The sequence below is a fragment of the Aulonocara sp. 'chitande type north' Nkhata Bay genome, linkage group LG7 (genome assembly GCF_057382095.1).
Source record: "Aulonocara sp. 'chitande type north' Nkhata Bay isolate Kocher_YH1m ecotype deep benthic linkage group LG7, A_spYH_male_GT1.1, whole genome shotgun sequence".
NCBI lineage: Eukaryota > Metazoa > Chordata > Actinopteri > Cichliformes > Cichlidae > Aulonocara > Aulonocara sp. 'chitande type north' Nkhata Bay.
Window position 1 is genome coordinate 15,555,558 of NC_141350.1, and position 15,347 is coordinate 15,570,904.

The window sequence follows — 15,347 nt, forward strand, 5'->3', positions numbered from 1 at the left end:
TTGCTTCTTAGGATAGCTCAAAAAGTTGATTCTGTTCATCTGGGCATAGAAACGTTTCGTCACTCATCCAAGTGACTTCTTCTGTCTCGGCTGAGTGGTGTTTCCTTAGTCTTATAAACATCACCTTTGCACAATGACTGAAACTAGCACCAATGATGAACAATGGGCTGTGAGGTCAGTTTCTTGATCATTAAATTGGCAGATGTACAGATGAACAGAAACAACTTTAGGGTTTTCTTACCTGGATGATTGAGCATGTATCAAAACTTTTTTTGTTTGTTTTGTTTTGTTTGTAACTACCTGTTTTTTGGCACTTAATATTTTTATTTCCTTTACTATTTTATGCTGTACAGTGCTTTACGACTGTGAAAAGAGCTTAATAGATAAACTTAATTTATTAATTTACTTACAAATTTCAAAGAGCTGAAACATGAACATTAGATAACAAATTCACTGTTTATGCTACAAAATAGTGAAAACACTTTTTTGGCCTCTAGTTTTGATCATTAAGTGCTTACTTTTACTTCCACCGAGGAGGTTGTGGTTGGTTTGTCTGGGTGTTAGCAGCATTACTCAAAACCTGTTTGGACAGGTTGGAATAATTTCTTTTACAATTATCAAATTGAAATAAAAAAACATTAAAATTAACATTTATCCATCTATTATTCTTTTTTATTTTGTGGTTGTAGGTTTGGCATACTTTATAAATTCTCATAAACTGCCAAAAACGTATGTTGCTTCATTCACAACACTCAGTTTAAACAGTGTGTCCTAAGCCTGTTTAACCTTAGAAAAGATTCACTTTATTACCTCTGTATTTTGGTTCAGCTTATTTGTTTGTTATGGATGAATTTACTCGATTTCTTAAAAATCAGAAGTGGGAGTTGGCCCAAATTTGACTTAATCCAGATCTGGATAAAGGGATTTCTGATACATTCTTCATCACTAACACATGACCCTACGCTGTGTCACTGCATCATTCCATGTTTGGCACTGATCACCACCTGCACTCATGTATATATCTTTCAACGTAGCACTCTTAATTCTTATTCTCATGTATATATCTCATGTATATCTCATGCACATATCTTTCCACGTAGCACTTTTAATTCTTATCCCTACTTTTATTTTTTTCCATGTCTATTTAAGTGCTATTTATGACACTATGTTTGCACTGAAGCACCGCAGCAATTTCCTAATGTTGTAAACCTGCTCAACATTTGGCAATAAACCCCATTCTGATTCTGATTCTGATCACTGAATGATGGGAAAAGTTGGAAATTTTGTCTTATCTTCACAACTTTATATCAAACTGAAATATTAAAAAACTCATGATCGTCTTTATGTTCTCAATAAAATATCACTGATCCAGATTCAGATTATTCTGGATTCACGGACTCTTCTCATACCTGATGTAGAGTCATCTGTCAGTGGTGGTGTTTTTTTCTCAGTGTTCTTGTTCTGAGATGAGTCTTACAGTAAAGTGACTGAGTCACATCATACCAGTAATACGATTTTGTCATCTTAGCATCAGGGAACCAATTCAGACTGAACACTTACTAAGTTAATAGAGAAAGCAAACCACAGATTGACTGATAATTTAAAAAAGAAATAATGGGCCTTTGGGAGGATGACTGTACACGGCATTAAGCATGACCACTTTTCTTGGCAGGGTACGGAGCCACTGTGGAGGGGTAGTTTATCAACTATGATACACTTTTATTGTTAATAACTGATTTACGGCAATGTCAAAGTTTGAAATGAACATGCTGAGGCAGAGTCTTAGCTTATTAACAGAAAATCTGTTTCAAGATTTTTTTCTTTCTTTATTATTATTTTTTATACAGCATTTAAAAAGGAAGCAGATTTTTTTGGGCTGACTAAAAATTTCCTTCAGTTCTGCCCTAAAATACTCTGATTAAAAGTAGCCCTATGACTTCTTCTTTTGCACCCAGCTGATATCTTTGATTACCCAATGCTTACTGGCAAAAAGCTTATTTATAGGCATATTATCACAGTGTTTAATTGCATAACAAACTCATAGAGCTGTCATGTAATTTTTAAGCAGCCAAGAAAATGTGAGTCTTGGTTGCATGGCAACACACAATCCTGTGATTACAGGATGTCCCAAAAAGGAAACACCATTATATTAGTGTAGTGGCTGGATCTATTTACTGTCATGCATCAGTTGCAATTTTTGATCCTGGAAGCTGTTAACGATGATCCTCATCACATAGTGCACGACTTCCTGTTGAAGACCAGATGATAATGCCATACAAAACAAAGCACATTAACCTCCTCCTACATAGAAAGGTGAAATTTTATAGATTTTGAAATCAAGATTTACACCATTCTCTATAGGTTGATCAAACAGGATGTTTTTTTCCCAGCATGTCCGATTGCGGATGTTTTCTTTTTGACCGCAGTCTGATTAATTAGCAGCACAAGTCTTATCAGTCAATTTCTCTGTGTCCGTTTATTCCAGACGAGCTCCTCTGGCTCCAGTAGCAGTCACGTGGCACACCTCCACATCGGCCCCAAGTTTCTGCAGCTCATCCAGCCAGATCTGTTGCTTGTGAGACAGTCGGTCATTGGGCCCCTTCACCTCCACCAGCTACAATCACATGACATCACAAGAGTTTAAACTACTGGGCACCAAAAATCTCCTGATTCCATAAAAAACAGAGAACAAAACAAGCCAGGATGGCAGGTGATCTCACCTTGTAGCTGTTGTTTGAGCTGTTCCACACCACAAGATCGGGCAAACCTCCACGGCAGTGCCTGTAGTCTTTTGCCATTCGTGCTATTACTCCACCTAGAAAGGCTCCACCCAGGCATGCAACAAGAGACTGGGGAGAGAAAAAAGAAAAGAAAATCAGCATCTAATTGCACATCAGTATCATGTTGGTACCTACAGTAAGAAATGTAGAAACTTACAATCCCCCCCCCCCCCCCCAAAAAAAACCCCACATTGTGTAAAATATAAATAAAAACAAAAAAACAATGAAAACAGTACAAAGAAAAAAAACACATGGTCTTCTTCAACTGGATGCCAGCAACGCCATCAAAAAAAAAAATCCAGGACAAGGGCACGTTTACTGACCTTTTCTTGTTTCTTATTTTTCTATTATCAGCTCATACAGATTCATTGAATGCTTCACAAGAAAGTTTCAAACCCCATTCTAAATGTATTACACCAGCATGGCTCCAAAGCAAGAGTCTACGTGCTAATCTGTCAATGAAGGATGCGCCAAACTTGGTAATGAGGTGAGACAATTATTAGAGTGTGTTTGAGGAAAATGTGTCCTCATCTGCCCCACTGCGCTGACACATAATGTGAGAAACACTGTATACTGACAGCACTCAACATGTACTTTTAAAACCTTAAGTACCTGCGCTTGCTGAAGGGATGAGAAACGTTCCCAGCTCACCAACGAACACACTTTTCCCTCCTGGGAATTCCAGACATCTTCCAACATATTTTGCAGAGTTTCCACAGATGCCTCACAAAGTAACTGGACACGAGACTCGATTGCATCCTTTCTGTTTTCATAAAAGCAGTCGGTGTAAAAATCCAGCGGACACGTCTGTAAGGGAAAACAAACGTGAGCTCTAGAGTTTCATACATATTCAGATAAACACGTATAGACCTTTCTTTACCTGGTATGGGTTTCGGAAGACATCTGGAATACTGTCCATGAAAATGATGTCCCACAGCAGGAGAGCAAACAGTGTTGAGAATGTTGAACCCTCTCCATGGATCCCTGATGATGATAATAATAATAATAATAATAATAATAATACTTAAACAAAAGAAAAAACAAAAAAACCTACTGTTTCTGTTTGTATCTATACATTTTTACAGGAGAAAAAAAGTTGTTTACCTTGGTCAAAACCTTGCTGTCTGTAATGCGCCAAGGACAGCTCCTCTACAGAGCATATTACAGTGGAATGAGCGCCCTCTTCATTTGCTGGTAAAAGAAATTTAGACTTTCCCATGCCTCCCTCATGAGGAAACAGCTGTCCTCGAATAGTCACCTGCAGTCAGATGTAACAACAAACAAACAAACACACAGACACACACAAAAGCATCTTTTAGGTGAGCTAAAAAACTAAGCTGTTCCATTTTGAAACCCACACACTGACACTGTGAAAAACATACATGCTTGACATCTTGTACTTGGACAGTGGGCAGGTCTCTCAGTTGCAGGCGGTACTTCTTGCAGCTGGCAGACTCTTTCATTCTAACAGCTCTGTGATGCAGCGCGAGTTTATGTCCTGTACGCACCAAAGGGTCTGACAGCCCATCTCTAATAGCACAGATAGCCTGACAGGTAAAGAACACAGTCCAACAATTGAAAGATTAACACAAGACATCTGACAAAAAATTAAATCAGACTGTCTCAGTAGGACGTGAATGAGAACAGAGAAGGGTGCAGACTTGCTCAGGACTTTTGAGGTGCTGGTGAACGTTTAGTGCCAGCCTGTCCCACCATCGCCCGCGGCTGTCAGGACAGTAAACGGACTGCAATAGCAAAGACCGCAGCTCTTCAACTGCTTCCTGTGACACGAACAGAAGACCCATGAGATCTTCAACAATGACATGAACAAGCACTTTAATTTGTGTTTCGCGGTGAATGGACAGGTTCAGAAACCTCATAGCGACGGAGCCTTTGCAAAATCTCGACCCCTCTGGATAAAATTCGAGTGTAAGCCCATCCTGCAGTGAAGCAGCGCAGAAATACAGGCAGCTTTTCCTGATGACTGCAAACAAATCATATTGTTATCAGTCACAACTGACTGTTTTTGGAAACACTGAAGCAAATGTTTATGATTTCGCACCTGAGGTCATTGTTTTTCTTCAGCACTAGCCATTGACTTTTGGCTGCAGCATAGAGCTCCATGGCCGTCTCCCACTGACCACCCTGCATAGCCAGGATCACCTCTTGCAGTGCTCGCATGGAAGCTTCATATCTGGTGTGATGCATGCCATTATTAGTACTTATTTGTGCCTATCCTGCTTGATAAAACATAAGAAAGTCATTATAGATATTTTGGTAGAACCTTACCTGATAAGGTCCTCTCTATCCTGAAAAACCTTGGCTACACGCTGTACTGTATAGTCTGGGAAGGCCAGACGACCTGAGTTTACCAAAAGGATGGTATAAAGCTGGCTCTGTCCTCCAGCTGCCATCTCCTCTTCTTCCACGGTGTCCGTCAGAGAGAAGAGCAGGAGAACACGAGAGAAGACAGCCCGAGGACCCCGACAGAGACGGACACAGGAACCTGCAAGCTGCTTAGCCCTTTAAAGACAGGATGGGGTGTGACCACCACTGCAATACTGGTACTAAAAAAACATAACATAAATAATTATCTTACCGTTTAAGAATCACTGCTCCGACACTGTTTTGTGCAGTGGTCAGAGTGAAAAGAGACTTTTGCTTGCTAAGGCGGAGCAGCCCGTCCACTACCTGCTGTTTTTGGGTCGCTGAATTGCCCAGGTGGAAAGTCTTAGCCAAAGCTTTGAGTTCAGGAGCCGGCAGGAGATCCAGAGCCTCACCCAAGTCTTCAAGGTCATTCTCTTTGAGAGGTAAAAACACCAGACGTGGACATTATTAGAGAAAATTTGGTGATGTTTATTCATTGATGTAATTTGATGTTTATTCCAAACATTTTACTGTATTTCCTAGCTTCAACCATTAACATGATGCCAACATAATAGCTAAATGTGATCAGTGCAGTCATATTAATAACATAATTGGAAAAACATGAATATCGAACGGTAACAAAATGACAGTAACAAAAGGAGACATTAAATTTTTTACACATTTACCTGTCTCCAGAAAACCACTTTGAACCAGTTCCTGTGAAATGGGTCCAAGATCGCTGCATATCTCTTCATAATCCAGCTTATTTACTTGGAGCCACTTCAGTTTCCTCTGAAAAAGCCTCACATACAACTTCTGTCCCATGACTTCAAGAGAGAGAATACATGTGAACAATAAAGCCAGATTTTCACAGTTTTTAGAATAACTATTGAATAATATTTTAACATACCTGACAGATTTTCAAATGCACGTATAAAGGACAAATCATCTTGGTTGAACAACTCTCTGTCATCCTCATTCTCCAGCACAGCGTGTAGTACAGTTTTGAAGTTCCTGAGGTAGTAGGGAAGGTGCGGCGAAGCCGTAGTCGAGCTCTGCTCACTTGTGATGCTATCGGCACCAAACACTGGGAGTAAATCACCACTGACAACCGCAACCTTTTCCTCACACGTTTCCTCTAAATTCAAAGGTTGGTCACAAGCAGATAACGCTACTACAGTTTCATGCTGATCCAGATCAGTTGTTCCAGCTTTACCTTCAGAGGACTTCTTCTCCAGCTTGGCTTTCTTTTTAAAGCTAGCTGCCTTGCTAATGGAAGATTTACTTTTTCGTTTTGCTGGTTTGGAGGGAGAAGAGTGTGGCTTTGGAGCAACTTGTTTTTGAACAGTATCAGATTTAGATGCTTTGTTTTCAAGTTTATGTTGTTTTTTTGAATGTGATGGGTCTTGTACTGTTGCTGCACAGGTGACACTGGTGGACCGGCGTGTCATACCTTCTTTTTCATCTTCTAAACTCTGAATCAGAAGATTCTCCTTCTGTGAGCTATTCAGTGTCTCATCAAGTTCATCCACTGTCTCTTTCCTCTCAGATGCCTTATGAAAATTTCCAGATAATTTGGAAGAGAGACTTTCCCGGTCAATGGTCCTGACCACAGTCTTGCTGTTTATTTCCCGTGGTGCCTGTTGTGAATTATTTGCTGGTTTGGAGGGAGAAGAGTGCGGCTTCGGAGTAACTTGTTTTTGGACAGTATCAGATTTAGATGCTTTGTTTTCAAATTTATGTTGTTTTTCTGAATGTGATGGATCTTCCACTGCTGCTACACAGACGACACTGGTTGATCTGACTGGCAGGTCCTCTTTTTTGTCTTCTAAACTCTGAATCAGAAGATTTTCTTTCTGTGAGCTATTCAGTGTCTCATCAAGTTCGTCCACTGTTTCTTTCCTTTCAGGTGCCTTATGAAATTTTCTAGATAATTTAGAAGAAAGACTTCCAAGGTCAATGGTCCTGACCACCGTCTTGCTGTTTATTTCCCGTGGTGCCTGCTGAAAGTTATTCTTTTTGAAATAAGGGCTTGTTTTGGTCTCTTTGCCTTTTTCACCCGCTTCTTCCACTTTTCGATCCTCCGCGGGAGACTCTGGGAGACTCCTTCTGGGTGACAGCTGAGTGCTTGAGATAACACTATTACTTGCTGAGCCGACAGTGCTGTCTCCTCTCTCAAAGTTCTGACATTGCAGATCAATATGCTCATTGATCTTGAATCTCGGTACCAGCTGGCCACACAGGGGACAGGCCAGCTTAGGTGGAGGCTTGCTGGAGAAGAACGACGTGATTGGACTTGTGGTGGCACCCCTGGCAGCAGTGCCAACTTTAACAACATTGTCCGTCTTTTTGGTTCTCGACAATGATAAACGTCCCCTGAGTTTGCCTTTGTTAGCTCGCTCGGCCATGTTTCAGCAATGCAGGCGGCAGTGGTGGTGCTGCTCGGTGAAAACTATTTTCCCCCACAGGTTTTCTTTGTTGCATACTCTGACAGTTGCGCTTTCGGTGTAGAAATGCTTCGTATGCTAGCTTACCTATGTCTCATTTAAAATGGTCACACATTTGCGACTCTTAGTGCTTCACAAATCCAGCAGAAAACTATAAAATACAGCCTGTCAGCGGTTCAAAACAATAGCTAACATACCGATAGCATATATGGCACCCAATCCCGCTTCTTAGGCACAACCAGTAGAGCGCAGAACATCGAAATCGATCCCAGATACATCGATATTTTTCCTCAACAAACGCAAATAAATCCTAGGAAGCTGTAAGATATAATCATATTAAATATGGCTTTAAAGTAAAGATAATCTAATAATATAAATCACACCTTGGGTGTCTATTTAATGACTTACAAGCCACCACTTATACTGTTAAACAAATTATAAAATGACTAAAAAATTAAAAACAAACAAACAAACAAACATAAAAATACAATCCATTCATATAGAGGTGCATCTGCGTGTGCATTAATGTTTTATGTTGGGTAGAACAGTGCGACTAGTGAGCACATGGTGCGTGTGTGCCTGTGTTAGGGGGTGTATTTTCTACACAGGTTCCTGGGCTGCTGTGCGGCTTTTATTCAAAAATCACCATCCCGGAGATCAATCTCATCTGATCAGCAAACGGGCATTTTAAGGGAGAGGCCCCCACAGGACTGATGTCGGTAAGTGGCACACACATATATTAATGCACGTATAGAGGGGAGCATGCAATATTGATGCATGTAGGCCTGCTCGTGTTTCTGTCACAGAGCGAAAACGATGCTAGATGTGCGTGCTCCTGTGGCACATCAGCCCATTAGTTGGGTGTCAGCATGGTGCAGTCTCCATGCTTCACATCAAGGTCGATGTGAATTTTCCAGCTGCTGTAGGATAATAAGATGCCTCCAGATGGTATAACCACTAGAGAGCGTGTGTGGAGGGAGCGCGCTCCATTAATGCACGGTATATGCGCAGGACATATCCGATTATCTTATCGACATCTAGGCAGAGGGAAATGCGGCGTCCACTTGTGGGGAGACTGGAGCCACAGCAACAACCACCCCTGCAGCTGCGGCAAAAGTTAGGCGTAATAGCTTTATAAAATACTACCACTCATTCTTCAAGGGCAGGGCAGGTGCAAGAAAACTGCAATGGTGAAGGCCAATTCTACTCTGTAATTGCCCCTGTTGTTTTAATTGCCAGTTCAGCACCATGGAGAAGTCATGCTTAGGACTGTTAGCAGGGATTAGAGGTTTTTTGTGCTGATGATGCTATAATCCCAGTTGCATAATGACCTGATCAACACTGATAGGATTCATTTCGTTGTGGAGTCTTTTTAGCTTGAGCCAAATAGTTTGCTCTATGATTTTTCTTTTCAGCCTCAAGCTTAGATGCTTCATGCTGAGATGAGGATGCTGATGATGACATGTTTATACTGGGCGTGTAGCACAGCACTGTCAGTGTGCTGCCTCTCACATATCCTGTACTAATCAAATGTAAAGCATGTATTACTAAACTGAGAGCATCACATTCACACTTAAGGAGCTCACTTCTTTTAAATGATGACAGGGATGAAAAGAGATTTGGTGGAATTCAGAGCTGAGAGAATCATAAATTATATCATTATAATATTGATAAATAAAATCAACAGCATTTTTATGTTGTATTGATGGATACTCTCTAATTTACTGGTGTTAAATCCTGCTGTTGTACATTTGTATTATTACTGTAGGGCTGCGAATAACAGATATTTCCCCATTTCTTAATCTGCCAGATGTTTTCTTGATTGAGAATATATGTTGAATGCACACTCACCAGCCACTTTGTCAGGTACACCTGTTCAGCTGCTTGTTAACGCAAATATTTAATCAGCCAATCACATGGCAACAAAGTTAATGGCATATGCCTAAATGCATATTTACGCATGCAGACATGGTCGAACCAGGCTGTTGACATTGAAACTGAGCATTGGAATGAGAAATGGGGCTGATTTAAGGGACTTTGAATGTGGCATGGTTGTTGGTGCAAGGCAAGCTGCTCTGAGTTGTTTCAGAACTTGCTGATCTACTGGGATTACAGCCATTTCTAGGGTTTATAGAGAAAAATGGTCAGAAAAAGAGATAAGATCCAGTGAGCGGCGTTTTTCCTTGTTGAATGTCAGAGGTTAGATGAGAATGGCCAGACTGCTTCGAGATGATAGGAAGGCAACAGTCATTCAAATAAGTACTTGGTACAGTCTATGCATATAGAAGAGCATCTCTGAATGCACATGATGTTAGTCCTTGAAGCGGATGGGTGACAGCAGCAAAAGACCGCACAAGGTGCCACTCCTCTCAGATAAGAACAGGAAACTGAGACTGCTGCAAAATAGGGTCTGAATCTGGAGTAAAAAACATAAAAGCAGCACCAGCAGTGGTTCCAAGTATATTTTCCTGGCACGCTTTAGGCCTCTTAGTGCCAACTGAGCATCACTTAAACACCACAGCCTACCTGGTTACTGTTTCTGACCATGTCCATCCTTTTATGACAGCAGAAGAACACACCATATCACAAAGCTCAAATCATCTCTAACTGCTTTCCAGAACACAACAGGGAGTTCACTGTACTCAAATGACCTCCACAGTCACCCAATCTCAATCTAGTAGTGCAGCTTTGGGGTGTGGTGGACTTCACATTATGGAGGTGCAGCCAACAAATCTGCAGCAAATGTGTGATGCTGTCATGTCAATATGGACCAAAGTCTCTGAGGAATGTTTCCAGACCCTTGTTGAATCCATGCCATGAAAAATTAAGGCAGTTCCGAAAGCACAAGGGGGTTCAGCTCTGTACCATTTAGGTGTACCTTATAAAGTGTCTGGTCAATGTAGACTATCATGTCTCTATTTAAAATTTCTCGTTTCTGTCAACTGTAGACTATCGGTAAAAGAATGACAGAAAAAAACCCCAAATAGTTACATTCGAGAGGCTGGAACTCGTTAAATGCCAGTATTTACTTTTAATTAACAGCTGTAATCATTTTTCCACGATTAATTTCTATCGGTTCAGCTGTGAAGTACTTTCTGACTAATTTAGACAGTTTTGTGTTGTTGTTCTTTGGTTCTTTACTGTTTTTCAAGGCAGCTTCTTGAAGATACTGTTTAGCAAACTATAAAACAATAACATAGTTTATAGAAAACACCACATGCTACAATCTGAAAGCAGGCATGGGCAGCATTTTTGTCAGCATTACTTGTGCCAGAATTTTGTAATAACTTTTTAGGATGTTATATTTCAAGCGGTGTGTGAGAGAGCTAGACTAGGTTAAGCAGATGACTTTCACCCGCAAGAGAAGAGTTTAAATTGTGTGTGAAGGCAGACTGACTTACAATAAGCCAGTATAGAGCATCTGCATATGTCTGTGCTTCTGTGGTGGGAGGTGCTAAGAATAGAGAGCAGTGTTGCAGAAGGAAGGCTGTGTGTCTGTAGTTTTACTGCAGGCTTCCTGTTCTGCAGGACATCAAGACAAAATTAGAGCAGGCACAACGGACCAAGATCACAGATAACAAACACCATCAAAGACAAATGGACTGAGATGGTGCATGTAAGTAAAATATGGATGTTTGGTACGGAGGGAGGATGTGTGTGTGTTTTTAAAGTATGACAGAGATAGTCACTGTATACAAAAGTGGATCTTTGACCATATGCAAAGAGGAATCTTTGATGTTTGGTTATTTAAATTGACGGCACCTGTGCTGTAGGCTTGTAGCGGAGGAGCTCGAAAACTGAGAAGAGTTGCTGAAGAGTTTCTGTTTTTATGAAAGAGAGCATCGAAGTCTTTGGAAGGTGATTTCTCCAGTGTGATGAACCTACGTCATTTGCAAAATACAATATGTGTTCAGTTATTTTTCATAATAATATAAAGAGTCTGAATGATGATATACTGTTGAAAATATAACATTTCTCAAAAATGTGAAATTGATTTTCTATTAATGTTTACAGGGCTTAGGGTAGTGGGCTAAAGGGGCCAGTTATGGCTCATGGAAAGAGGCCAGGATCCATTTCCAAAATATTGGTACCCGGCACTTCATCATGCCCCGGTCCTGGACAGAGCAAAGAAGAGCGGGGAGGTTTGGTGAACGAGGCGACTGAGCAACCACCTTGTGCGCTGGAGGAGGATAATAATGACCAGCTGACTTCTCCTGTTTCTGCAAATCACTATTACATGAGTTGTGACCCTAGTCCTGAGGACATGGAGGACACCTGCTCTGAGTACGACAACGTGGGCTCCGATGTCGAGCAGGACTATGATGAGGTTCTGCATTTGAACAGAGAGGGCGGTGTGGACATGAGGTATTACAAGCAGTACTGTCCTGAGGACGGTGGCTATATAAAGCATGCTGTCAGTGATAATACTAATGAGAACACCAGTGCTCCTGACCAGATGACTCCGAGGCCACGGCATGGCACAGAAATATGTGAGGGATCACAATCAGACGCTAAGCCGAGTAAGATGAGCCATCGCTTCAGGTCGCATTGTGCTCCAGTTGCTGGTGATGAAACAGAAGGGGGAGTTAAAAAGGGCCAGGAGGACAGGTTCTTCTTCGGTGATGGAGATGAGATAGAAGAGGTGCTAGATGGGGCCAAATTTATAGAGGATTTAGAGGAGACGGAGGACAGTATTCAGAGGCAGGCTAGCCTTTATCAGGGTAATGAGAACGAAAGAATTAGGAAGGGGGGAGAGGAACGGCAAAGAGAAGGTGACGTCCGAGTCACAAGGAACCCTAATGTCCTAGGAGCCAGCAAGAAGTGTGAGCCATCTCACATAGATTCAAAGGAGAAGGAGCGGCAGGGTAAAGGGCGAGGAAGGAGGGGAACAGGAGAGGGCATCGAGCAAATTGCCTCTGGGATCAAAGGATGCATGACCAGCAACACTGAGCAGCGTCCAAAGACTTTGCCCAGGGACTGCAAAAAAGTTGCCGTGAGGACCAAAGCTAGGTCCAGTTCCAGTAAGCAACACCCTATTCCCCCACCTCGCCACTCCCATGCTCAGCCTCCTACTGAAACCCAGAAACCCCAGCCTCACAGAGAGCCTCCTACTGTTCCCAGACCCAGTAATTCCACTGCTAACAGCCGGGAGAATGAACCCAGGGTTATCAAGCCATCCCTGGCTCCTCTTCACACACCAGAACAACAGAGGGAGTCTCTCGAGGAGAGACAGAGACGGCTAGAGAAACCCCAGCAGGTAAGCAATGCAAATAGGACACATCTTTGTCAGCTCTTGTCCCCTGTGGCTCGTGATTGTAAATGTTTGTGCCAAACCTGCCTCTGCTGTGGTTTAGAGGGGATCAGCACAATTTTAATTTTATGCATCGCCAGAAATAGTCTTCATCACTTTTTATGAGTTCTTCTTAATCGGCACAGGACAACAAGAAATGTTAAAAAACACAAACTGTCCAAGATAAGAAGAAAACACCCCCCACTTATTTTTGTTTAGCAGAATGAGAAGCTCAGCCCGGCTGCAATACCTGAGGAGCTGCCAGAGCAGGCGACGAGGTCTCAGTGTCCAGAGCCTGTCTCTGCAGAAGACAGCAACACTCCCAAGGTTAAAATTCAGCTACTTTTAGCTTCTTATCATCCAGTTTTTGATCAAAAAACTGTCTTTTACTGTCTCTTTAATCGTATTCCCAAGAAACATTTGTTTTTGTAAGTTTTGTATGTAGGCAATCGTGGATATTGTGATAGATATAGGTTTTTATACTGTATCTGCAAAATATTTGCCCTTGAAGTCCAACTTATTACATTTTTTAAAAAAGAAAACACAGGAAGCTGCTTCGTTTCCCAGCTTTGAGGATGGTAAATATCTCAGAATATTCTCAAAATGTTGTCATTTTTATGAATCTGTGCTGCACGTTACAGGGGTCTTTTTGTCACACAGTCCCAGGTCCCTGTGAGCCAGAAGACCTTATTGATGGGATCATCTTTGCTGCTAACTACCTTGGCTGCACTCAAGTTTTGTCTGATAAAAACCCATCCAAGAGTGTCCGTATGTCCCAGGCTCATGAAGCTGTCAGTCAAATCAAGGTAATTCTTCTTCAGGGTTGTTACAGCTACCAACATGCATCCATTTAGTTCATAAATCTTTAAATTGGCCAGCATCAAAATGTGGGAACAAACTGAAATGAAATCTAGGGAACAAATTGAATTCGGGTCCAGGAGACTTGATTAGATTCTCTTGATGTTCTCCATCTGGGATTTTCAGCCTTAGAAAAGTTGGCTTTTATTTTTGGCTGGAGGGACTCGACTTTATTAGGGATTTGACTTTATTCTACATGTATGCTCGCAGTTGAAATAAATAATATGTATGTAGTTCAGGCCAGGGTCTTTCTGTGTGGAGTTTGCATGTTCTCCCCATGTTGGTGTGGGTTCTCTGCGGGTACTCCGGCTTCCTCCCACAGTCCAAAGACATGCAGTTAGCGGGGCTAGGTTAATCAATCAATCTAAATTGCCCATAGGTGTGAATGCGGGAGTGAATGTGAGTGCGAATGGTTGTCTGTCTCTGTGTGTTAGCCCTGTGACAGACTGGCGACCTGTCCAGGGTGTACCCCGCCTCTCACCCTATGACAGCTGGGATAGGCTCCCGTGCCCCCCACGACCCTGAAAAGGATAAGTGGAAGTGAATGGATGGATGTTATTTAATACATACAAGGCCAGAAGTATACATACAGGCTCAATTATATAGATACACTTACTTTAATCTTTTAATAAGTGGTGCTGAGTTCTGTCTTTTAACTTGACAAGGTTAAGGCCTGTTAACTTAAACAACTGTACATAACTATGTTATTCAGATGTGTCATCACTTTGCCGAGATCTGGATTTAGACCCAGACTGTCCCCCTACAATAAGAGGAATTTGGTTAGGATGTTCAGGAATAACCCAGGAACCACTAAGGCTCAAGCCTACCATGAGCTGGAAACTGCTGGAACACCAGCATCACTGTCCACAGTGAATCCAGTTTTATATCATCACGGACTGAGAGGGTGCCGACCAAGAAAGAAGCTCCTGCTCCAAAATGGAAACCTTCAAGCTCGAGAGAAATTTGCAGCTGCCCACATGGACAAGCCAAATGCCTTCTGGAGAAAGGTTTTATGGCCATATGAGACAAAGATTGAGCTATTTGTCCACACTTGACAACAAGTATGTTTGTAAAGGTGAAAGCTTCAAACCTAAGAACACTGTACCAATTGTAAAGGACGGTGGTGGTAGCATCATGCACTGTGGCTGTTTTGCTGTCAGCAGTACTGTTACATTGTACAAAGTGGTTGTAATAATGAAGAAGAATGACTATCTCCAAGTTCTTCAGCGTGTTCCAGTAGCTCAGTGATCCAAAGCACACGTGTGAGGTGGTTTTTGAATGGATGAAGCAGGCTAACGTTAAACAGCTGGAATGGCCTTACCAAAAACCGGGTGTGTGCCAAGAAGAGTGGTCAAATATACACCAGGAATTATGCCAGAAGTTTCTTAATGGCTACAAAAAGCTTCTGGTAAAGGTGTAACTTACTAAGGGACGTTTAACCAAATATTAGTAGAGGTGTATGTATACATCTAAAACTGTGTGGATTAGAAAAAAAATACAAACTAAAGTCAAACTTGTGCACCCAGTTCTTTTCAAAGTGCAATAAAGATGTATGCTGTACAATCTTTCCACACTGAGAAAATGAACAGTTCAAAGAAATAATTC

At 41.7% G+C, this 15,347-nt stretch overlaps 2 protein-coding genes and 1 long non-coding RNA gene across 8 annotated transcripts in view; 2 read left to right on the forward strand and 1 right to left on the reverse strand.

Annotated features, from left to right (window-relative positions):
- The window catches only part of LOC147324854 (uncharacterized), a 5,345-nt gene extending 1,528 nt beyond the window's left edge, over nucleotides 1–3,817 (forward strand). Inside the window, exon 4 of one of the 2 annotated variants that reach the window (XR_015130232.1) lies at nucleotides 2,486–3,817. This is a non-coding gene — a long non-coding RNA (uncharacterized LOC147324854). The remainder of the gene's footprint in view (nucleotides 1–2,485) is intronic. The other variant, XR_015130231.1, reaches the window with a different exon arrangement.
- fan1 (FANCD2 and FANCI associated nuclease 1) lies at nucleotides 1,677–8,059 on the reverse strand. The gene is made up of 13 exons (XM_086298958.1): nucleotides 6,058–8,059; nucleotides 5,834–5,974; nucleotides 5,380–5,581; nucleotides 5,070–5,303; nucleotides 4,843–4,974; nucleotides 4,656–4,764; nucleotides 4,442–4,561; nucleotides 4,163–4,327; nucleotides 3,885–4,038; nucleotides 3,661–3,764; nucleotides 3,393–3,587; nucleotides 2,721–2,849; nucleotides 1,677–2,614 (listed from the first exon to the last, which is right to left on the reverse strand). The coding sequence occupies exons 1-13, from the start codon at nucleotides 7,553–7,555 to the stop codon at nucleotides 2,477–2,479; spliced, it is 3,321 nt and encodes a 1,106-aa protein (XP_086155084.1). The 5' UTR covers nucleotides 7,556–8,059; the 3' UTR covers nucleotides 1,677–2,476.
- apba2a (amyloid beta (A4) precursor protein-binding, family A, member 2a) overlaps nucleotides 7,979–15,347 on the forward strand; it is a 19,526-nt gene continuing 12,157 nt past the window's right edge. The window contains exons 1-7 of one of the 5 annotated variants that reach the window (XM_086298960.1): nucleotides 7,979–8,313; nucleotides 11,123–11,210; nucleotides 11,368–11,452; nucleotides 11,609–12,851; nucleotides 13,104–13,211; nucleotides 13,423–13,462; nucleotides 13,545–13,690. In XM_086298960.1, coding sequence (XP_086155086.1) covers nucleotides 11,640–12,851; nucleotides 13,104–13,211; nucleotides 13,423–13,462; nucleotides 13,545–13,690 — 1,506 coding nt within the window. In that variant the 5' untranslated portion in view covers nucleotides 7,979–8,313; nucleotides 11,123–11,210; nucleotides 11,368–11,452; nucleotides 11,609–11,639. Of the gene's footprint in view, nucleotides 8,314–8,383; nucleotides 11,211–11,367; nucleotides 11,453–11,608; nucleotides 12,852–13,103; nucleotides 13,212–13,422; nucleotides 13,463–13,525; nucleotides 13,691–15,347 lie in introns of those variants that run through there. The other 4 variants (XM_086298959.1, XM_086298962.1, XM_086298961.1 and 1 more) reach the window with 4 other exon arrangements.

What these genes read in the sequence shown, in the direction of transcription:
- fan1 (XM_086298958.1), bottom strand. Translation starts at nt 7,555, where the DNA reads ATGGCCGAGCGAGCTAACAAAGGCAAACTCAGGGGACGTTTATCATTG. An exon ending in GATAGAGAGGACCTTATCAG is followed by an intron (nt 4,975 to 5,069) that starts GTAAGGTTCTAC and finishes GCATCACACCAG; the next exon opens with ATATGAAGCTTCCATGCGAG. An exon ending in GCTCAAACAACAGCTACAAG is followed by an intron (nt 2,615 to 2,720) that starts GTGAGATCACCT and finishes ATGTGATTGTAG; the next exon opens with CTGGTGGAGGTGAAGGGGCC.